The 24,917-nt window shown below is 34.7% G+C and overlaps 1 protein-coding gene across 31 annotated transcripts in view; it reads left to right on the top strand.

The window, feature by feature from the left end:
- The window catches only part of LOC107503380 (sarcolemma associated protein), a 124,604-nt gene that overhangs the window by 37,564 nt on the left and 62,123 nt on the right, over positions 1–24,917 (top strand). For 20 of the 31 annotated variants that reach the window (XM_016131569.2, XM_016131570.2, XM_016131564.2 and 17 more), the window contains exons 3-5: positions 12,004–12,151; positions 20,847–20,919; positions 24,673–24,709. In XM_016131569.2, coding sequence (XP_015987055.1) covers positions 12,004–12,151; positions 20,847–20,919; positions 24,673–24,709 — 258 coding nt within the window. Of the gene's footprint in view, positions 1–12,003; positions 12,158–20,846; positions 20,920–24,672; positions 24,710–24,917 lie in introns of all 31 variants that reach the window. The other 11 variants (XM_016131563.2, XM_016131556.2, XM_016131550.2 and 8 more) reach the window with 1 other exon arrangement.

Genomic DNA, 24,917 nt, shown 5'->3' with positions numbered 1-24,917 from the left:
AGAGAGGTTAAGAAACATGCTCAAGGTCACACAGTAAATTAGAATGTGATGGAACTGAAATTCAAACTCTTAATGTATGTCTGTTCCATATAGCATATTGTTATTTAGATGTAATACAGTTTGGGCTATCCTATGTTAAATCAAAACTTTGTAACTTCCATTCTAGAGTATGAATTATTTTATTTATTCTATATTAAAAAAACTCTATTTGTGACTTGTGCCTACTGGAACTTTTTGACAGAGAATGAATGTTATAGAATAGAAAAGATGGGATTATAGTACAGTTCAAAATGTGATTTGGCTGTAGAGATTTGGGAGTTAGCTGGTTAAGTGGAATAAGTTTTGGAATAAAGCCCTGAATTTCTGTTTTAGGTGTTTATTTAGTGAGAAATGGTATATGAGACAGAAATCTTAATTTGGTAAGATGTTTAAACTGGGCTCTAGAAAGAAAAGAAGGCTTTTAACAAGTAAACAGTGTGGGTGGTTGGAAGCAGGGGCTTTTCAGGTCCAAGAACAGCATAAGCAAACACACAGAGGCTGGGCTTATAGAGGGAATTGCCAGTAGATAAGCAAGAATGGAATGGCTAGTATTTTTAGGAGGAGTGGAAGCTCAGGTTAGCTGGGGTGTTTGGGGTCATTTTGAAAGTTATCACTGCTCTAGGATTTGATTTTGAAGGCAGCAGAAGGTCAATAGCCCTTTTATAAAGAGAAATAAAGTAATCAGGTTTGTATTTTAGGAAGTAACTCTAGCATCAGTGTGGTATGGGGAAGAGTGTGGAGTCATAGCCATCACCTTGGCAACTGTTATGGGCCTGGGTTAGAGGGAATAGTAATGGGAAGGGAAAGGCTGTGTGGAATTGAGAGATTGTTCTGAAGAAGAATTCATAAGAATTGGTTACATGTTAAATACCCTAGGATGTTATAGATATTACTTATTACTAATAGTATGTGTTATAACTACTGTTTTGCATTCGCTCTAAGTGGCTTCTGATAGTCATATTCATTCTATTACTAGAATATGGTTGATGGCTGAATTCCTGTCCAGAGGTGTTCAGAAAATGGTGGGTAAATGACGGAATGAGTCTGGGTTGTAAATGTTGTATTCATGAAATATTTATTTAAAATACTTATTTGGTGCCTATTCATAGCAGGCATTTTGTTAAGGTATAGTAATATTACTAAGAAGGAATATCACTGATCCTGAACTTTAAGGAATTTACCATAGTCACAAGGAGCCCAGTAGGCCTTCTTTGCTGTTCTTACTTTCCGTGTAATCTATGGGCATACTCCTGAACTCCAAACCTTATCTATTGATGTGGTATACTGCTTATTTCACAGTGTTCTGAAGTTTAGATGAGGTAATGTCTATTAAGTGCCTAGCATAGTCCCTGGCATAAGCAAATGCGTGTTCCCTTTTAAATGCTTAAGCAAGCATTTTAAAAAGCTGTGAATATTCCTTTTGGTGGCAAGTGGATTATTTGCATCTTTTAAAATTTCTGTTGAGTTTGTTTGCCAAATAAACTGTTTTATGTGTGGGCAGTTTCCTTCCCTAAATGAGATATAGATTCCTATGTTTTGCCAGTTTTGCCAGTCTTAATAGAAAATGTTTTTGAAAGTCTTTCCCTCTCCCCTACCTCTTAGTGACTATATAAATCATTATCACCTGTCCTTAGATCAAGCCCATTGTATGCATTCTTAAACAACATGTAAGGCTACATCTTTTAAATGTAATGACCTTGTTTTATTTTTTTCCACAAATGTGATCACAATGATTTCCTTTTGTGGCAAATAAGGCTACTGTTCTATGGATGCGTTTTTTTTTTTTTTTTTTTTTTTTTTTTTTAATTTTTAACTATCAGGAATAAAGGGTGGTGGTGCAATTATTTTGTTGTTTCAGCTGCTCTTAGGATGGTTTGAGTTCACATTTCGTAAGGAAAATATTGACCTATCAAATACAGTCAGAGTATTGTGTATTTAAAATATCATAATATCCTCTTGTTCTGTCATTAATAATGCTAAAATACATGGCATTTTAATAAATATGTACTTATTTTAAATATTAGAATTAAAATTTTGACATTCCTTTAAGGTAATTAGAAACCTCTTGGGGTATAAAAGATTGAATTTGGAATCAGTATTTTTTTCTCTAATACTAATTACTTAGTTAGGGGAGAAAATAATCAGAATTTCTTTGTCAGCCCATCAGTTGGGATGTTGAAAATAGGTTAATCTCCTCTACATTAGAATTTGGTGTAGGCATTAAAAAGTCTTATTTCTCAGAACTATAATGTTCTGATGATATGCTTATTTTGTATCTTGCTGAGCTTCAGAAGTCTAATTTACCTTGTCCTAAATCCTAGTGAAGGATTGTCACAATTTGATTGTATCTTTTAAAAGGATATAATCATTCTAGCTGTGTTTTGTTGTTTTGTAGTGTTCTCATTAAATTTTAAAAATTTCTCCTTTCTACCTTCTCTACTTTTGTTCTTCATAATCTTTTCTCTGTGCCTATGTAGAGAGATAGACATACTTTTTCTCCTCTTTCTCTTGTGAGCTAGCTCCACAAGAAAAAAATTGCTGTACCTTGAATGTGTCTGGAATGTCACTTGGAGATGGAAAAAAGTCCTGGCAAATTCCTAACATTCGAAAGACCTTTGGATATATGTTGACAAGTTCCTTCTAGTTTACATGTGAAATTTTATTTTTTGGCAAGAACATTTTATCATTTTTCTATGTGTTTTCCTATAGCATATGAATAAAACTATGTTTCCCCAGTGTCACAACTTAAAATTTCCAGCTTCTGAAACGTGTGGTACTTTGCTAGTTAGGAATCTAAGAAGGTTAGGCAAACAAATTTACATATGATATACATATAAAGACTTTTGTATACTCTAAGAAATAACTAAATTATTGGTGAAAAAAATGTACAAATCAGGGATCTCTCTATTTCTAGTGACTCCCACTGCAATTCATCCTACACGCAGGTGCTTTCTTATCAGAGCTGTTAGAATAATCTCCCTAAAACAAATCCTTTGGTAGTGGCTTCTCTTTTAAGAAATCTCAGCTCCTTAATCCAGTGCTCAAAGCCCTTTCTTACAGCTTCACTCTATCATTTCTTCCTTTGTTTTTTGTTACCCTCTGGGGCTGGGCCTTAATTATATATATAAATGTACTGCAATAACCTGTTTCTCTTCCTCCTCCTCCTTCTCTTCCTCCTCCACCTACTTGCCTTTCATGCAGATCACCATCCTCACTCATTAGTGCATCCTTAGCAACTGACTGTGCCTAACTATATTTCTCACCAGCCTCCCAAGATTTTGGTGCTTAATTCATATTCTCTTAATTTATTGTCAGTATAGAGTTACTCAGCATTTGATTTTATAGATGTGCAATCTCTCTGAGACAGGTGCCAACTAAATGTTATAAACTGAATGATTTGCCTTAAAGTTGGAGTTGAAATTGGCTCTTCCTATTCTAATTGCTTCATGAAAACTTCGTAAATAAAGTGAGATTTCATAAGTTTGGACTCAAAGACCAGAGAGTGTTTAGTCAAATTAGGAGAAGGGAAGGCATTATGGAGTTTTTGAAAGAGTAACAGTGTCAAAGGCAATCTACTTAATATACCTGAGCATCAGTTTCTTAATCTAGAAAATGGAATTGGTAATATCTACTTGGTAAGATTGTTTTGAGGATCAGAAGTGTGTACATTACCAGGTAGTCAATAAATGGTAGCTATTATAGATTAGGGACTGGTTTGGCCCAAGAAAAGATTCGTAGGTTGAAATATGGCTAATGGGAGTAGTATCATGGAAAATGTCAGAGAAGGAAGCTTCAAAAACTGGTTTCCTTCACCAAGACTGTTAAGCTAGCATGAACTGTCCAAAGTAATTAATTTGGAACTCTGGAGTCTAGTCAGACACTTGCAGTATCCAGTGGAGTGCTTAATGAACTGGTAAATTTTCAAAAATTTTTATGTTTCTCATAGTGGCTACCATCTCCCATCTTCCAGCTCTGTGGCAGCAGTTGTGAATATGGTGGCCTGTAGTGCCTGGTGTGACTTGCTTGTCCTTTAGAAATTTGGGTTGTGTGTTTTGATTGCTGCTTTTGATTGCTGAGGGGCCAGCACAGAAGCTGGCCATTTCAAACTCTGCAGGCCTAGTGGCTTCCCTGACATCTGCCAAGGGGATTTTAAGAGATAAACACGCTTCCCCCCTTTTTTCTTATTAGATCCTGGTATTTAATGAAATCTCTGTCAGGTCACTGGCTGACCACAGAGATAACAGAACAGAGACTTCCGTGACAACACACAATAAGGAATATAGTCTTTGCCACCCCCCCCCCCCAAAAGTTCAGAAAACTCAGTAAACACAACTGTAGACTTCATCAAGAAACAAAAGTAAATCCCTAGGGAAGGGAGAGAGCCTAATTTCTAGAGTTAACACATTATGATATTCAAAATGTCCCATTCTCAACAAAGGATTACAAAACATTCAAAGTATTAGGGAATTATGGCCCATTCACAGGAGTAATGAAATTGATAGAAATCATTCCTGAGGAAGCCCAGATATTGGACTTATTAGACAAAGACTTTAACTATTTTAAGTATGCTCAGAATGCTGAAGGAAACTGTGGACAAAGAACTAAAGGAAATCAAGAGAACAATATGTGAACAAGTGGGGGATAGCAATAGAGGGATAGAAATTATAAAAAGTACAATAGCTGAAATAAAAATTCGGTGGAAGATTCAGTGGCAGAATTGAGCAGGCAGAAAAAGGAGTCAAAAACCTAAGAATACAGCAATTGAAATTACCCTGAGGACCAGAAAGAAAAGATGAAGAAAAATGAAGAGTAACAAAGGGACTTATGGAAGACCATCAAGTATACCAACATATACATTATGGAAATTCCAGAAGGAGAAGAGTAAGAAAAACGGACAGAAAAAAGTATTGAATATTCAGAAGAAATAATGACTGAAAAGAATATTATGGTTTTAGATCTTATATTTAGGTTTTTGATACATTTTGTTAATTTTTGTATTTGGAGTGAAGTATGGGTCCAATTGCTTTCTTTCGCATATGGGTATCCAGTTGTCCCAGCATCATTTGTTAAAGAGACTATTCTTATCCCATTAGATGGACTTGGCACCTTTGTAGAAATTCAGTTGGCTATATGTGAACAAGTTTGTTTATGGACTCTTAATTCTGTTCCATTTATGTCTGTCCTTGTGCCAGTACCACACTGTTTTGATTATTGTAGTTTTATAGGAAGTTTTGAATCCAGGAAGTGTACCTCCTCTAGTTTTGTTCTTTTTTCAAGATTATTTTGCTTATTCAGAGTCCCTTGCAATTCCATTTTAATTTGAGCATCAGCTTTTCCATTTCTGTATAAAAGGCTGTTGGAATTTTGATAGGGATTGCATTGAATCTGTAGCTCACTTTAGTTAATATTGACAACAACATTTAGTCTTTCTATCCATGAACATGCAATATTTTTTTATTTGTCTTTAATTACTTTTGGCAGTATTTTGAAGTTTTCAGTGTATAAGTCTTTTATCTTTTTGGTTAAATTTATTCCTAGGTATTTTAGTTAGATACTATTTTAAATGGAATTGGTTTCTTGGTTTTTTTTTTGTTTTTTTGTTTTGTATTGTTCATTGCTGATGTATAAAAACACAACTGATTTTTATGTGTTTATCTTGTTTTGCTGTATCATTGCTGAATTAGTTTATCAGCTCTGGTTCTTTTCTTGTGAGTTCTATGGTACTTACCATATATAGAGTCATGTTATCTGTGAATAGACATAGCTTACTTATTCTTTTCTAATTTTTTTTTCCCCTTTTCAACTTTTATTTCTAGCGACGCCTTACACAGAGTCTTTAAAAAAATTTGTTTTCAATTACAGTTGACATTCAATATTATATTAGTTTTAGGTGTACAGCATAGTGGCTAGACATTTATATAATTTACAAAGTGATCACCCCAATAAATCTGCTACCCATTTGACACCATACGTAGTTATTACAATATTAGTGACTATATTTTCTATGCTGTACTTTATATCCTTGTGACTGTTTTGTAACCGTCAGTTTGTACTTCTTAATCCCTTTGCCTTTTTTCACCCAGGTTCCCAACCCCCTTCCACTGGCAACTATTTGTTTGTTCTCTGTACCTATGAGTTTGTTTCTGTTTTGTTTGTTCATTTATTTTGTTTAACTTAGATTCCAGATGTAAGTGAATTCGTATGGTATTTGTCTTTCTCTGTCTGACTTATTTCACTTAGCATAATACCCTTTGGGTCCATCTGTGTTGTCACAGATGATAAGATTTCATTCTTTTTTATGGCTGAGTAATATTCCATTATATATATATATATATACACACACATACATACATACATACATACACACATACACACACACCACATCGTTTTCACCCATTCATCTATTGATGGATGCTTAGTTTGCTTCCATATCTTGGCTATTGTAAATAATGCTGCAGTGAACATAAGGTTGTGTATACCTTTTCAGATTAGTGTTTTGGATTTGTTCTATTCCTTTCAAATTTGGATGCATTTTATTTCTTTTTCTTGTGCATGGCTAGAACTTCCAGTACAGTATTATGCAACTGTGGTAAAAGAGCAGGCTCTCTTGTCGTATTTCTTATCTTAAGAAGAAAGCTTTCAGTTTTATGTTACTAGTGTGTTTTTCATAAATGTTCTTTATAATGTTGAGGAAGTTTCCTTCTGGTCCTACCTTTTATCACGAAATGGTGTTGGATTTTGTCAAATGTCTTTTTTGCATCAACTGAAATAATTTTTTGTTTTTTTTTCCACCTTTTTTCTATTAATGTGGTGTATTGGTTGACTTTCTTATTTTGGTCCACTAGGATAAATCCCACTGTTTTAGCCAGTGGCAGTTTTTTTAGCTTGGGTTAGTTCCAGGTTAGGCTAAACAGATAAGAGCCTTGCGTCAGTCCATCAGGCAGCCCCCAGACAGGTTAGAATAGATAGACACAAAAATTTGAAATTTAGGTCTGCTCTGCTCACTCTGGAACCAGGTACCAAGGTCCCGCACTAGGAATGCAGAGTCATGGCTTAGATACTTTTGTTGTACTGGGGAAGGGGACAGAACAAGGGTAAGTAATACCACAAAGATTTCCTACCATTTTTAAGTTTTTGATTCAGTGTTCCCTTGACTGCTGTGTACCTATTCCAGAGTTCTAACAAAGATATTTATGACAGTTTCTGCTTGTTTTTCAATGTTTCTGAAGCGGGCTAGGAGCTTAGAGCTGCCTACTACGCTATGTTGCTGATGTCACTTTCTTAATTTCTTTTTGACTTTAAATAATTTCTTCCTTTTTACCTTTCATTTCTCTTAATTTAGGAATTCATGACCTTCTAATTTTGTATTCATTTCTGAAATGATTTTCCCGTTTATCCTTGTTTTGCGTTCTTTCACCTTTTCTTTGTAATTGTAATTTGCATTTCTCTTTCATGTCTTCAATTATTTTCTCAATTCCTTTTAGCTTGTTTTGAAATTGTATAATTTTGATCTGTGCTCAAGTTCTGTCTATCTGTAGGGATGTTATTCTGTTCTTTAGTCTCATTTTTTCTTAAAATAACTGTATGGAATGGGACCTTGACATTTTTCTGTTGCTCTTTTTTATGTGAAATTTATTTTCCTGAACTTTTACAAGGGGTCATGATTCAGAATAACTTTTCTAATGTCACAGAGCTCCCTCTTTTGGGTGTTTGTTGTTTGTTTGATTTTGTTTTTGTTTTTATTTTTTATAAAATGTTTAAGAGTTTAAATGACTCAGATTGCTCCAGCCTTTTCCAGAACTTAACCTGCCACTCTCTTGTTATTGGATTGGGCTAAACCTTTCTAATTTTCAGCTTTTCTTCTTGATCTGACCATCGTGCTGTCCAATAAATACCTATTGGCTATTTTGATGTTCTCCTCAAGTCCCTCAAATGCCCCATTGCTTCCCTATGCATCCTCCTGCACAGAGGCTGATTTCATCCAGACTCTGTAGCTGTTGATGGTTTTCCCCACTCACTTGTATTTTGAGGTACATGTGGATACCTTGTCACCTACTTTTGTTATAAATGTTATCTATGGGATTTTGGTTTTGCTATCTTAGTCACTCTAATTTTAGGTGGTGATTTTAGGTAGATTAAAAATATATGATACAACATCTGGCATCTAGAATCCATAATCCATTTTGTGTTCACATTTTTAAAACTCCTCTGTGTGGACTTAAGAGTTTCTGACCTCTGAGCTTTGGCATATCTACTGTGTCTGCTTTGTTTTAAAGGTTTAGTTCAAATGGCATAAATTTTCTGGCGTTTGGATATTGTAAAACCTATCAATGTAAAAAGGGCTAGAAAAAAAACATTTTATTATTATAGTGGAAATGAAAGTATTTGCTCTTTGTAACAAAGTTGAAAGTGATTCAAAATGTATTTGCTTATGGAATGAACAGCAGGACTTTTCTGTTCATTCTGAACTGTTTAGAAGGCCAAAGAGCAAATTTTGCAACCTGTGAAGTGCTGTACCTGTGTTGTGTCATTAAAGGTAAGCATAATCAGCAGAGATGAGGAAAAGTGACTGATGGGGCAGAAACAACCTTTCAGTTCAAGGATCACCATCAATGCCTGATTTCTGGGAGCTTAACATTCATTTAGGGGAAAAAAAGCAAAGGGTTAATTCAAGATAAAGCCTGAATACAGTGAAAGTTGAATTTCGGCCACAAGCTACAGCAAGTTTTATAAATTGAGTGCTACTTACATAGCTGCTCAACATCAAAATAAATGGCGGGTGGCTAGTGTAAGAACAAGAGCTGCTTGGACATTCCTTAAGCTATTCGGAAATAAAGATAGCGAAACTTCAACTGATTTTTTTTTTTTTTTTTTTTAGCATAGCCAAAACTGATTTCTTTCCCTGGGGAAGGGAGAGGGGCAGGTAGACTGATGGAAGTTTTATCAGCATAGAGGAGAAAGATTTTTCTGGTTTGAAAGTGACAAAGGACTAACTAACATACTTACAGGAAATACAAGCGAGGGACTGTAAACACAGTCCTTTCTCTGTCCCTTGAAAACAAGTTAACTTTTTATATGTACCTTGAGGAACCTAACCTAATTTTAAATTGAGTATCTTCTGTTCAGTGTAGATCTAATAATGACAGATTGTTTCATGGGTGGTGCAGAGACAGTTTTTATATCAATCTTTCAGAACTGCCAAGGGCAGAAAGTTAAATCGTATCAATGAAAATATTTCTGCAGGAAAGTAAACCAACACCGTTTAGCTATATACAAGTTCAGAGGCTTCGAGGCATGAGTGGAGGTTAATGTGGCTGAAAGGGATGAGGAAAGAGAATGGTGGAAGTGAATGAGTTTGGAGAGGAACCCAGGAGCCAGATCAGGTAGGGCTTTATAGTGTGTAATGGTAAGAATGTTGGATTTTATTCTAAAGTGTGTGGAAGACATTAGCTTGAGAGCAAAGGGAGAATGAGGAACTAATGTAAATGATATTTTCAAGCTAAAGGAATGCCAAAGATGCCATGGAGTGCTTTGGACAGTAATATAGACATGTCAAAATGAAAAGAACCTGGGTTAATATTAATTTAACTTTTCTTAACTTAAAAATTTGTGGGGTTAGAGTTGTGAGTTACAAATATGAGGTATTGAGACACAAACAGAGACACACACACACTTTTTGTTTTCCAGTTTGCTAAACAGTACTGAACCTCATTTCATATATTATTTCTAGTCTGTTCTCTTTAATGTTAAAAATGAAATGCTGGTAGCTGCCCACAAAATTGATTTAGTACCACTAATGAATCAGAACTTGAAGTTTGAAAACCACTGTAAATCTAGTGTAGTTTCTTTATTTGGTTTGCCAAGGCACACATTACTGAAAATGATCAACCAGAATCCAGATATTGCTGCATTTCCCAAGAATATATTTATTAAAAAGCAAAAACCAAACTCCCTTATATAGTGTAACAGTAGGTTCCACTGCTATGTAGGAAAAATTTTGAGGATATTTCTACTTGAGTGTATTGCCTGTGCTATTCTCCCTGGTAGAAAATGTTTAGGCCTGTAAATTTCAAATAGACTTGTAAAATATCAACACAATTTTCTTTATTGTGGTCTGCAATTAAATATACAAGCTGTTAGCCAAAGTTGATCTCTTTTGATTATAAGTCATTTATAGACAGCCTGCTGTCCTTTAGATTGCCACCTAGGAATTAATAAAATGTCATTTTCATATTTTCTGCAAATTGCTTATTTTGTCGTGTTTCATTTTGGATGAGAACTTGTGGGAGGAGTGAAGGATAAATGAAGCATAAAGGTCAAAGTGAAGTAATGAGGAAAATGGTCCTTTTAATTCTATTATTTGAATCTTTGCTCCTGTGTTCCATAGCTCTGTGACCTTTAGAAAGGTACTTGCCTGTGCCTCACTCTTCTCATTTATAAATGGAAGTACTATCTGCATGTCACAGCTTTAATGTTAAAGTTAACATTAAATGAGGGCCTGGTGGTGTTATGTATATTTTAATAAATATTAGCTTTTTTTTCTTTCTTTTCTTCCTTGGGAAAGAATTCAGTGAAAATATGTTTCTAGAATAAGCAGGGTTGGAGAGTGTAGGAAAATTCAAAAAGAAAGGCGCATCTTTTTTTATTAATATTCTCTTCTTAGGTAGTCTCCTGTGTGTGATCTCAGTTGTTCCTAATTCTTTTAGGGTAGGTAGGTGATAAATGGGTAAAGCTTCCTGTGTTTCTTCCTATCCCTTTCCTTTTTAAAGAGAGAAGATTACCTAAGTGATGAAAGGCAAGTTTGGAAAGCCAGGAAGTAGTACCTTCATAGATGATTCCAGTATTTTGGTTTCTAGTGTCCCCACTCTGCTTTATCACAGAGGATTTACTGAAGATGTGTTGGTCCTGATATCAAGTATGTTAGCTAATAGCTATTAATTATAAGTGTTATCTAAAACCAATTGTCTTTGCCTGTGGAATAAATAACACTTCCTTTGATTCAACCAGACATCCTAGGAAAATTACAAAGTCAGAGTGAAATGGAAAGATAGAGTTTTGTCTAGCTGGCTTTTTTTTTTTTTTAATAACAGCTTTATTGAGATAGAATTCATGTACCATAAAATTCACCCTTTAAAAAAAAGATGTACAATTCAGAGGTTTTTAAAATATATTCAGAGAGTTATGCAACTATCACCACTGTATAATTTTAGAACATTTTAATTATTCCAAAAAGAAACTTTACACATTAGCAGTCATTCTCACCTACCTCTACCCTCCATTCCTTGGCATTTCAGCCAGTTGCAATCCATAATATACTTTTTGTCTCCATGGATTTGCTTTTCTGGATAGTAAATATAAATGGAATTCTGTAATATATGGTCTCTTGTGACTGACTTCATTTACTTGGTATAATGTTTTAAAGGTTCAAGTTGTAGTGTGATTTTGTACTTCAATCCTTTTTATTGCCAAATAATATAACATCATATTGATATACTATGTTTTGTTTACCTATTCATCAGTTGATAGACATTTGGATTATTTCTACTTTTTGGCTATTATGAATAATGGTGCTATGAACATTTGTGTACGAGTTTTTGTGAGGATATATGCTTTTAGTTCTCTTGAGTATATGCTTTAAGTGGAATTCCTGGGTCATTTGCTAACATTATGTTTAACATTTCAAGGACCTTGTAAACTTTTCCAAAATGATCGTACTATTTTGCCTAGCTAGATTTTAAATCCCTTTTTAGGGTTCTATACACACATATATATGTCTGTACATACACACATATATGTATGTGTATATGTATAAAGAACCTTAGCTGAAACAGTGGTTTAAATTGATAGGGGCAGAAAATCTACCTGCCGTGGTTTGCAAAACTGGCAGTACTTTTTTTTTTAAAGTAGATTTGGAATTATTACTATTAATCTTTGGCTTTTTTTTTTTCAATTTTATTTTTACAGTTTTATCTCCAAGACACTAAAAGTAGTAATGGTACCTTTATAAATAGCCAGAGATTGAGTCGAGGCTCTGAAGAAAGTCCACCATGTGAAATTCTTTCTGGTGACATTATCCAGTTTGGGGTAGATGTGACGGAGAACACACGGAAAGGTACGGGTATGGATCGATTTTTCTTATTATGTGTCTTTTTAAGTTTTTTTTTTTAAAATTCTATCATTAAATGTTACAAAACATTTCATGCGTACACCTGAAACTAATATAAAATAATATTGAATGTCAGCTCTAATTGGGAAAAAAAAACATTTTGTGTTTGTTAAAGCAGTTTAAATATGGCATTATATGTATTGAAAGTTTAGTCTTTCATATCCCCTATTCCTTTTATAAAATTTTAAATTCTGAAATATTAATAATTTATATCTTCCATCACAGTATGAAAACACAGGGCACTAATGTGTCAGTCAGAAAACAGTTGGCTACGTTGACTTCATACCCAATCAATAGGAGCTTAAACCATAAAGATAATTATTGTTAATTTAACAAAAAGTCTGGAGACAGGTAGGTCCAGACTTTGGTCACTTGACTTGATGATGCTATCAGGATTCAAGGGTCTTACTGTCCTCCTATTCTTAACATGTTGGCTTCTTATGTTTTGTTTGTTACCTCATGGTCAGAAGGTGATGGCTGCAGCCCTGGGTATTATTTTCCTCACACCAGTGTTCTAGCAAAAGAATGAGGTGGAGACAAAATGACTTCTGTGTAGCTTTCTTTCTATGTTGAAAGAACAATCTTTCATAGAATCTTCTCAGCAGATTTTTCCTTTTATCTCACTCGCCACATGGGTAGGTCCATGTACATACTCATCTGATGATTCCCTAAGTCATCAGTCTCTGTCATTTCACTCAGTATACATGGGGATTGGGTGGTGGTGGTGATGTTAGTGTGAGTGTGTGTGTCTGTGCGCATGCACTTGCATGCATGTATATATATTTTTACCTACTTTCATTGGTGCTACCACTGCAATATTATTTTTACTGGGTTTTTTTGGCCTCCTCAAGGTGTTAGGTTTTGATATTTGAATATGGGTAGGGCTAAAGATTAGTCAATTTCCATTTACAGTTGTGAAATAGGAAATAAAGTTTATATTTTGATGCAAAATATTTAGTACTTGTTAATAAGAGAATGCAACTTATGTATGATCGTGCTGAGAACAGTGGACACTAACATCTGCTGTTGCTACATCCCACCTCCTCTGGTACCAAGTCATTGAGCAAACATTTACTGAGCCCCAGGAGTGAGTAACCCACAGAGAAGACAGAATTTGATTGTACTGTCTTTCTCTCCAAGGAGTGTCTTATCTCCTTGGGTTGCATCTCCCAAAGAGAATTAGTAGGTGTTAATTGATAAAAGAATGAGGTAATCAAATACATTTAGAAATCTTAACCAAAGGTAAGCAGTACTTCTCAGAGTTCTTAATAGGCTAACACATATGCAGATCTCTAAAGGGATGAATATTATAGAATGCAACTCTGTCCTGTCTCCTTCCCACTCTTTTTCCCAATATAGCTGTGAGGGTCACTCTTTAGGAAATGCTGTAAAAAGCTAAAGGTAACCCATAACAGGGTTACTGTGTGTTAGTACAGTATTATTTCATCAACATAGATTCTTGCAGGTTTCTTTGAAAATTTAAATATCTTTTATGCCAACTTTAAGGAAATTAAGAAAAATGTCTTCATTTTAAGTATTGTTTATTTTGGTATTTTGTTGACTTCAAAAAGTTGACTTATGTTATGCATGGGCTCTTGCTCTGTCACAAATTGAGTACTGCCTGTTTAAGCATATGCCAGGAAAAAAAGAAGATAAACTTTGTCCTATGCTAAAATGTACTATGATAAGCTTTTGACCACTTGGAAAATCCTACTGAAATTATACAACACTACTGCATAACCCCTGAATCAAAAAGAAATCAAAAGGAGAATTTCAGATTATGTGGAAAGGAAAGTCTTTTATATCAAAATGCAGTAAATCCTTAACTCAGATAAAAATTTGTAATCTTAAATTCCTTCAGTAGTAAAGAAGACAAACAATGAAGAAACTTGGCACTTAGAAGAAATCAGGAAAAGAACAAAGAAATTAGAAAAAGCAGCAGAAATTAATGAAATTAAAAACTCAAGAAGGGATAAACCCAAATACTGGTTCTGTTTTTTAAAAATGGATGATTCATAAGCCTTGGTTCATTTATTAGGTTAAAAAATACTAGCAAAAATATACAAGATAAGGAATGAAAAAGGAGATATGAACACAGATACTGGATATACTAAGAGAATTCTAAGAGACTCATGCCAACTTATGGTAAAGAAAAAAAACTACAGTAAATTAAGGTTTTTCTAGCAAAATTATCCCAAGATGTGTAAAACTTGAATAAATCGATTTCCTTAAAAGACTAAAAAGTTTTTGAAGATTGACCAGAAACAAAGGCATTCAAAGCTGAATATGATCTTAGTCTTAAAAAGCAGTTAGGAGGAGGAAAAAAATGGCATAGATGATAGAGGCTCTGTTTATCCCTTTGGTGACCAAATCAAAGTTGTAATGGAAACAAGGAGGGGCAGCAAGGAAAATTCACCTAAATCTAGAGGAATAAGCCATACAACTAGGGAGAAATCCAAGAAAGCACCCTGCAACGGCAGAAGGTAGGACGGAGCGAGGACGCTGTGCTGCCTGGTCTCCGGCGGCTGAGTTAGACGGAGGCAACGGCAGCAGCAGACACCTCTTACAGGGGCCTTGTCCAAGAGCAGATTTTTGAGGTGCCGAACCTACTCGCTCTGAGCACCAGTGTTCGTTCAGCTGCATGCAGGGGGCACCAAGGACTTACAGGGAGACATTATTGGAGTGAGGGTAGAGGCGAGACTTGCTCTGTACAGAAGTGCAGGCGGTATCCATTGTTCACTGTTGAGCCCTCTCCCCTCCCAGTGCATGGACACAGCGACGATATAGCCCTGATGTCATCAAACTGGATAACAGAGGTCGATCCTCCCAGAGGATTCCCTGAAATTGCACCTCCCCCATCTTGCAGCCCCACCCAAGCCACATCCAGGCGTATCCTCAGTGAGTCAGGTGCTCCTTGCTGAGCAGTGCTTAAACTCACACTGGAGGCAGTTGGCCTCTGTTTCTGGCTTGGCCTTTTGAGGCAAATGTAGCACAGCATCTGTGGATTGCTTGCTGAGTCTTAACAGGTGGCTCCAGAAAGGTAGTGGCTTGGACTAAATTTGGCCTGCAGCTGAACCCCTCGCAGGACTGTGCCACTGGACACCTACTTCACAAATTCACACTAATAAGACTGAGAGACTTAAGAGCTTTGCTTAGTACATAGAAACATTCACAGAAAAACAGCCAAAATGGGAAGACAAAGAAGCAGAAACCGTATGACAAAATAGGATAGAGATCCAGATATAACGGAGTCAAATAATCGAACAGGTGCAGAGTTCAAAACACTGGTTATAAAGATGCTCAATGAGCTTTTGGAAAGTGTAGATAAATTCAGTGAGAATTTTAACAATGACATTGGAAATTATAAAAGGGAACCAGTCTGAAATGAAGAACACATTATCTGAGATGAGAAATATATAAAATGTAATAAACAAAGAAATAAAGTGAATAAAGAAAAGGATCAAATGCCCTATCTAGAGGACAGGAAAGCCAAGGACACTCAATCAGAATGGCAAGAGATAAGATGCCAAGACTATAAAAATAATTTAAGGAGCACATGGGACCCTATTAAGTGTCAAAATATCTGTCTGATCAGCATACCTGAAGGAAAACAAGATGTTGAACAGCTGTTTGAAGAAATAATGATGGAAAACTTCCTGAACCTGGGGAAGGAAATGGACATAAAACCCCAGGAAACTCAGAGAATTCCAAAAATCAGGGATCCAAAGAGGACCACACCAAGATACATCATAATTAAAATCCCAAAGTTTAAGTACAAAGAAAAAATATCAAAAGCAGCAAGAGAAAAGCAGATACCTACCTACAAGGGAACACACATAAGACTGGTAGCTGATATCCCATAAGAAACTATGCAGGGCAGAAGAGCTTGGCAGTAAACATTCGACATGATAAGGACCCAGGATCTACAACCAAGGATACTTAATGCAAAGCTATCATTTAGAGTCGAAGGACAGATAAATAACTTCTCAAACAAAAATAAGCTAAAAGAATTTATCACCACCAAGCCAATATTTCAGGAAATGTTGGAGGGACTTCTTTAAGAAGAAAAAACATACATCAAAAACAGGAATAAAGAATGGTAACACCTACATTCCTATTAATAAGCACCTTAAATAGAAAAGAATAAAGTGTTCCAACCAAAAGATAGAGTAGCTGAAAAGATAAAAAAACAAGACTCCTACATATGAAGAGGAAGGGGATGGAAAAGATATTGCTTTGATGGACCTAGAAGGTATTTAAGTCAGAGAAAGATAAACACTATGTGATTTCACATACATGCGGAATCTAAGGAATAAAAAAAATAAACTAATCAAAAACAGACTCACAAATATAGTGGACAGTTTGGTGTCAGACAGAAGGGAAGTGGGTTTAGGGGGCTGGGAGAATGGGGCGAAGGGTTAAAGAAGTACAAATTAATAGCTGATGGATGGTCACTGGGATGGGGAGCATGGCATAAGTAATGCAGTTAGCATTGATATGTTGGCTTGGTGGAGGGTAAAGGGAGGGAGGGTGCAATTGTGGGGATCATTTTATGAACTATATAGATGCCTAACCAATGTACTATATACTTGAAACTAATTAAAATAAATAAATTTAAAAATAAGCCAATGAGAACTATCACTCCACAGTATGCTAGAGGAAAGTGGTAAATGAATCCACATACCTAGAGAAAGGTTTCTTCCCACCAAATAAATAGGTAAAAACATGATCCCTGGGGGAGAGAGTACCAGAGTGATTCTAAGGCAGGATATATACAAAATGAGTCTAGAAGATTTTGTCATTATCAGAAACCAATGTAGCTATCTAAGACTGCTGGGGTTCTGTCAAAAGGACTCAGGAATTAAAGTGAAGTTCTGACCAAAGATGAGACAATTTGAGCATCAAATAATAATAACAGCAGTGGATTGAAATAGATCATTCAGATATATTTAAATCCATGAATTTACAATGATTTTTAAAAGACAAAGATTCAGTCACCTTTGTAAGAACTTAGGAAACCCATTTGTCATTCTTAAAGCAGGTGAAAAGAATAAAGCATCTATGCTACCTTTCCTGTAGGAATTCCACCTGAGATAGTTTTTATTACTGAGATCCAGCTCACAAAGACAGAATGATACAATATCAATTCAAAAATATTTTTCAGAATTAAGAGTATTTGTCTATTCATCTAACTTTCCCTGCCTAATTTATAACTTAAAAAAAAAAAAAAGTCTGAATCAGAAGCTTTATGAAGCAAAAGTTCAGGAGTGAAAGTTTAGTAATTGTTTTATCTTAGATTATAGTCAAAATGCAATTAATCAAGTAATTTCCCAGTCTGGGGAATTATTAACACCTCTGTAGGAAATGTTAACACCTCTCATTTAGGTCTTGGTTTTTTAAATATTTCTTTGGCTTTTATGGCCTTACTCATTGTAATTTCTGTTATCGCCAGTCATTTCAAGAGATCCTTCAGACAACTCAAACATACATAGATTGTATTGACCTTCTTCCACAGGGCAGAAATGGAGATAGAACCAGACTACAATATAATTAAAAAGTTTTAGTTTCTAGTCTAGGGCCTAAAACAGTTTTTAAATTTATCAAAGTGAACATTGGTCCTTTAAGTGGTGTTTGTGTAAAGAGACAATAGGAAAGGCTGACTGCGTACTATAAAGTAAATATATTAACTCAAAAGAAAACAAATAATCTGTGCAAGGTAAAAGAAAAACCCACACAAATGGCAGTAAGCTCGTGTAGTCTTAATTCTGATTTTTAGTAAAACTTCATAACTACAGCAGGTAATTGCAGATTTTTCTTCTGCAAATACCTTGTTTCCCCAATTCAGACACCTTTTTTTCATGTTTTAACATTTCTGAAATTTGTATGTGGCTTACAATGCATGTGTATTTTTAATGTGGCAATATACCTGTGTCCTCCTTACCCTGTCTGAGAAACTTTTAACTTGTGTGTTTTACAATCAATTTTGTCTCTGAATCTTGGAAGTACAATAGTGTTCTGGGTGAATTTGTTTTTAAAGTACTTCATAGACTACAGCAGCATTTTCCGCAGTATTTTTTTTCATAATACCATCTGTGCAATCTATATAATATCTACCATAATTACACAAGCCTGTGTTAAGAGTTCCTAAAAAGGGGGCAGAAATGCTCAAATGGTTAAATAAGTTTGGGAAATGCATCATGATGGACAGAAAGTCCATTAAACTCCTAGAAAGCCTACGGTTAAAATATTTTTTAACTCTTTTAACATCTTTTAACCAAATATTTTCTAAACTCATCTGCCCCCCAAATCCTCTTTTTGTTAACATCTACCAGTACTCCATTTGGGGAAATACTGCTATGTAGAACTGGTTATTATAAGTGTATTTCCCCCCCCACCACCAGGTTGCTTTAAATACTTGCCTATTACATATAAGAGATAAATAACTTTCTGTGCATCTGGTTGTCACAAGAACCTTTTCAAAGGCAGGGTTAGTTAGACTAGATCGTTAGTGTAGTCAGACATGGTCTTTAAGTGCCTTCATCAGTGCAGTAACTCTGTATTGCCCCGTCAGTATTAGCCCTTGGTTCATCTCACAGTCTGTTTATCAGTTCAGTTGCTGGGTTTCCGGACGATATAGCTGATCTTTAGTCCCATGTAACATATCACAGTTATCAGCCTGGCACTGTAACTCACTATACTTATTTTTAAAAAGCAACTTTATTATCAACTTAAATGTATTGGGAAAGTGTCAGTATTGCTAGATCTTCTTGTGTTGTACTCCTGTATTTATTGTAGCCTATTTATAGCACATGTCTGGGGGAGCCATAGAGCTTGGATAAATCTGTCTTTTCCCTATCAGCTGCCAGGGAAGTGGGGGAGTTAGGTGGTTCTTGTAAGTGGAGATGAACCCTTTAATTCTCAAAGTAAGAGATATGTTCACCCCAGAGTAATAGAAACTATAAAATATTAACCAGACATGTTCTTTAACATATTCAATAAGCATATATTAAATGCCTTGCTACCTTCAAACAGTTGAATGTAACAGGTGAGACAACTATTGTGTAAATGATGAGAATATTCAAAATACAGTGTGCTTAGTGTTATAATAAGTAGATATAGGAGGCTCTTGGGGATACTTAACTGAGCTTTGGTAAAGAAAGTAGAAAGTATGAGCCTGGAGGATAAGTAGCATTTGATTTTGCAGCCCAGAGGACAAAGGACATCTGATACAGAGGACAGCTTGGGTAAAAGGCATGGTTGTGAAAAGTAAGGTGTTTGGAGATAAAAGTAGCTTTGTTTTAGTATAGGATATTTGTGATAACAGGATGGAGGATGAAGCCCAAAAGGAAGGAAGGAGCCTAGTCGTTTATGATGGTAAATGCTGTTTGGTTGAGAATTTAAAATACTGTCCCATCTATGGTTCCTGATCTGTCAGCACTTTACGTATAATAAATTAGTTAATGAAAATTAATATTGAGTAAACTATACTAAATTACTTAAATTTAATGTGCATTTCCAAATGACAAGTAATCATTTTACCTCATGTTTATAATACCATCTTGATGATTCGTGGGCCTGATTACCTAATCAGTTACCCTCCTATAAATTCATTAGCTCTGTTCTTTAAAACCAGTTTTATTGAGAAACAATTTACATACAACACCAATTTCACATGTACAAATGTATAGTCAGATAACCACCACTCTTCTAGTCATGATACAGGATATTTTCATCACCCTGCATTAACTTTTAATTAGAGTTAACTCTTTGAACCCTGGAAGACATAATATCTGAAGAATAAAGAAAAAAAAAAACTATCACCCTTTAAACCAGCCCCCAAAATTTTTTTCATAAAACCCTCATACAAAGAAAAGCTCTCTGTATAAGTGCTGCCTTTTGGGTGGGGGTATCTTGAAATCTTCAGAAGGAAAAAGAGAAAGTAAGATGCAAGGGTTAAAAGTTGTCTATATAATGACCGGTATAAAGAGGTTTGGGAGTAGAAGAAGAAACAACCATCAAGAAAACAAAACCAAAATTTTAAATACCGAACTGGAAACTTCAGACTTGAATTCCAGTAGACAGCTCTGGTACTTAATTGCAGAGAGTTGTAGACGTAGTTTAATTTGAGATCTTGGTTTTCTCACTCATAAAACGAATTGAATGGCATATTCTAAACTGCATTATGTAGAACTTCAGAGTTTTGTGAGGTGTGGATAGGAGTTATAGATTGAGGACAGGAGAATTATGAATAAGGGCTAAATTTTAAACTGGGTAATAGTTGAACTTAGGTTTGATGCCTGCAGATAAGGGAGAAAGTGCATTTCCCCTTACCCTCTGCCCCACCCCGCTCCAGTTGTATTTCCCTGTATTCCATTGACCTTTTATTGACTTCTTATAGCATTGGAGGTTAGGACACTTTTTGAAACAAATCTGTCTGTGGTTCTATCTTATAATTGTGATTTATGATGGATAGGGATGTGTTTCTCTAGGAGAATGAATACTGTCATTAAAACACCAGATTTATTTTCTTTTCCAGAAGTTATTACATATAAAAATAAAATATATGTTTAGATAAGAGATGTATAAAGACATATATTTTTAAACAATTATTTTATCCATCTTATTTGTTTATTTTAACCAGTGACCCATGGGTGTATTGTTTCCACAATAAAACTTTTTCTACCAGATGGTATGGAAGCCCGGCTCCGCTCAGAGTGAGTATAATAATAGTGTTATGAAGTTTTTGTATTAATTACCTTGGTCAATAATATTCTAGATGATGGTGCACTGTTAATACCTCAGAATTATTCTAATGTCAGGAAGTTTATGTAGTACTTTTGGAATATAATACACTTTAGTTTAATTGGTTTTCATATTAGTTGCAATTTGAGTAAATATTAATGTCTAAGAAGCCACAGCTTGTTTCCAAATTTAATGTTATAGTTTATATTTTGATGGGTAGTTAGTTGTTTTCCAAAATATTTGGAGTATATAAGCTATTGGCGAGTGATAACTGTATTCACTTTGATCTGCATTTAATATATAGGACTTGTTTGACTATGATTGCCTTTGAGGTTAATGCCAGTGTCAATCTTATAGGACCTTGGGGATGTTGATAACAGTTAGTAACCTGTTTTGGTGGGAGTTTTTGGAGGGATTTTCCAATGCTGTAATTTTTTTTTTTTTTTTATGAAGCAATAGAAAGATCACTTAGAGGAGGACAAACTTGAAAACAAAAAATTAGTCAAAATATAAATGTTGGAATGTAAACATAAGTACATTTTGATTTGTGCTTTTCACAGATTTTCATCATGAAGTGTTGAAGGGAACTAAACAGTCTTTAAACTTCAGCATTTTTATTTTGGGGGAAGACCTTAAATAAACTAGAAACTTGTTTCTGTATCCAACATAATATTTTCTATTCTTCAAAAGCAGAGAGAAAGATCTGAGGGTAAGAGGCTGCAAGAAGCATCAAGTTGAAGGCAAAGTAGATAGAATAGTGAATAGGAAAGAGAAAAGGAAAAAGAAAGCAAAGAGAGGCCCTCCTATTACTGTGATAGTCTGTGCTTTCATTAGAATTATTTTATATTATGCTTCAGTTACAAGCTATCATTTTTTTGTTTTTAGGTTCAAGGATATCTGAAGCAAAGCAGAAATTTAAAACATTTTAGATTTAAAACATTAATGTTTCCTATTCTAAATTGTAGTTCACTGTTAAAAATGAAATTAACTTTGGGAACTTTAATGTGACTCAGCTTTTATGAGTCAAGAGTTAAAATTTAAAAAATAACAGTAACTATTAATCAACTAATGAAGTATGGCTTCCTAGAGACCTTGATGTTTGCATTTGATAATGAGATTTTTCTTTTATGGAGTCAAAAGCTTTGAACAATTATATAAAAGGTCGTTTGTGTTCTTTCTTGGGTTTCACTCAGTAGGGCACATTAATTTTTTCAAAACCTGTTTCAGTGAATTGTGTCCCTATCCCTCTCATTTCCTCAACGCTTTTTATCTTTGCCCCTGTTTCCTTCTCATTGTTTGGTCTTCCTTATATGGTTAAGTATTAGTATCATTAAAAATTTATTGCCAGTTTCATTGTACATAATCTGGCTGACTTTCTGGACAAGATGAATTTTGAACAGGCAAGTCTCTAGAGCTAGAAGAAGATCAGAATGGTTATTTGAAGCAGATAGTCCAGTTCAAAGCCTGACTCTACCTGCCCTATGACTTGATCAGGCCTCCCTTTTCTCATTTGAAGTTTCTCATTTGAAATTTTATGAGGAAGATTAAGCAAGATTGCTCACTTAAAGAGCTTGGTATAATTACCTGGCACATAATAAATACATGGTATTTCTGTTATTTTAATCTAATATTTTTTAGCAATTAAGATGCTCTGGTATGCCAGAATGCTTAAAGTTTAAGGTACATCATATACATTATATAGCATTTCATGCTTTTAGGGTCTTCAGTAGTTCTCAAAATGTTTATTCTTTTTCTTTCTTGATTTTGTGTATATCATTTTTAAATGAAACAAATACCACTACCCTAACACTAAACGATTTTCCTTTTCTGCATTCCTCGTTGCATATCAACTTCTTCCATAATTCAAATAGAATACACCTATATCCAAGATGGTTTTTATAAAATACAAATATATATTACTTATGGAATATTTTGCTGGACTTTTAGACTTTTTATTATTAATCAGATTTTCACAGAAACAGACAATTTTATACTTGGGTCAGTAAGAAAACTGGATTAAAAAAAAAACTTCATGTATACCATTTGCTTCTATTTAGACTTTAAGTTCATTTCCCTCTATGTGCATATCTACAGATAAAAGGATATATACCCAAAATGGTCTTCTCTGGGTGCTGGCATTGGGTCATTTTATTTATTTTCTCTTGCTTTACTTCATACATTTTTCATAATCAGTATATATTACTTATATAGTCAAGAAAAAGAAACTCTTGTTTAAAATATCTTTTCCATTTTAACGGGGTAGAGAAAAACACTAAAGTTGCACATGAGTTTAAAGCATTAGGTACCAGCTTTGTTAGTGCTTTGTGATAGGTTCTGGGGATGCAGAGGTGAATTGGCTATGGTACTGGGCAACACAGACATGAAATCAAAGAAGTAAAGGGTTATATAGTCTCAATGCGAGTCTGTACAGGGTATCATGGGTGCTCAGAACAGGGGTAAGTGCTGGTACTTAATATTCCATTTTATTCAGCATTTTAGTATATTTGTGATTAATTGAATTAAAACACTTTGTGGTTACTACAATGGGATTAGAATTGTTGTTCTTATTTTTAAGTCCTTCAAGATCAGTTTCTCAGCAGCTTACACATGATTAACTAGTTGAATCTAGGAACTTTACCCAATTGACCTTTAAAATGACCATCACCAGAGTGACCTTCTAGAATATGGCATGATTAGCAACTCGTAAGGGACATGGGTGGCATCCTTACTCTTTGCTCCCCCTAGCAACCTCTCAACCCACATATAGTATCTTATGGGCATTATAAGATAGGAACCCTGGTTTCCTTAGCTGCTGTGTCCCCATGGGAGGGGTACTAGTGATCAAGTACTACTATGTCCTAGGTACTGTTGTAAGCTCTTTATTTGTATTGAGACATTTAATACTCATAATAACCCTACGGGATTGGTTTTACGATTATTCCCATTTTATGGATGAGGAGGCTGAGATTTATAAATGATTAGGTAACTTGCCCTACAACTGGTAAGTAGAACCAGAATTTGGACCCAGTCAATATAGCTTCTGAGCCTGCATGCTTATACTGTACAGCCTCTCTGTCAGCAGTATTTTATAAGGCCAAAAGACAATTAGTACCAATTAATACTGTCTGTTTACTCTTTAGTTTTAAAGTGATATACTGAGTTTAGTTTTTTACCTAATCTAAGCTTTCTGTTGTTAGTTGTGAGAGGTGACTGAGTGGAGAAGAGTAGTACTACTGTTTTGATCAGCTAAAGTTATTCTTTGCTAGAATACATTTCCAAATTATAACTACCTTCCAGTAGAACACTGCTTTTTATTTCTGTATAGGAATATTTAATTTTAAAAGAACTTAATTTACATATTTTGAAGTTGAAAATGGATAATTTAAGGAGTGGTTCTTTTCTATATAGAAGTTCTTATAACCAAGTAATTAATTCACCATAGTCCTTATTATTTATTAAGTAGTGGATCCTGTAAGGGCATTTAATACATTTTGGATTTTGAATTTTTGTTTAGAATGTAAAAAGTAGATTTGTACATTTATTACCTTTTTTCCTAAGAATTCTGTACATTTATGAAGGCTTGAAAAATAATACACATTGTTTTAACTATATGAAGGCAATATATCAACTTCGAGGTTTAAGATATTCTGGTACTGTCATACTGTCATACTCTGTTTCCTCCATTGTCAGGAAATTAGATAAAAATTCTAAATTTTACTTTTCAGCGTCATCCATGCTCCATTACCAAGTCCTGTTGACAAAGTAAGTTGCTAATAATTATTTTTTTCTGAATTAACTCAGCTATATTGCTTTGGAAAATGTTTGTTTGTTTGTTTGTTTGTTTTTAATATGCTTTACCTAGAAATTTATTTCTCTTTTGTAACAAAGTCTGTAGAATGCATATAGCTATGTAGTTACTGTGGTCTTCTGATCTTCAGTATCTGGAGAATTTAAGATGGATATTTTTCAT

This window comes from Rousettus aegyptiacus, unplaced genomic scaffold (genome assembly GCF_014176215.1).
Source record: "Rousettus aegyptiacus isolate mRouAeg1 unplaced genomic scaffold, mRouAeg1.p scaffold_m13_p_4, whole genome shotgun sequence".
NCBI classification, from domain to species: domain Eukaryota; kingdom Metazoa; phylum Chordata; class Mammalia; order Chiroptera; family Pteropodidae; genus Rousettus; species Rousettus aegyptiacus.
The sequence above is the reverse complement of the archived record's forward strand: the minus strand, read 5'-3'. Positions and strand labels throughout refer to the sequence as shown.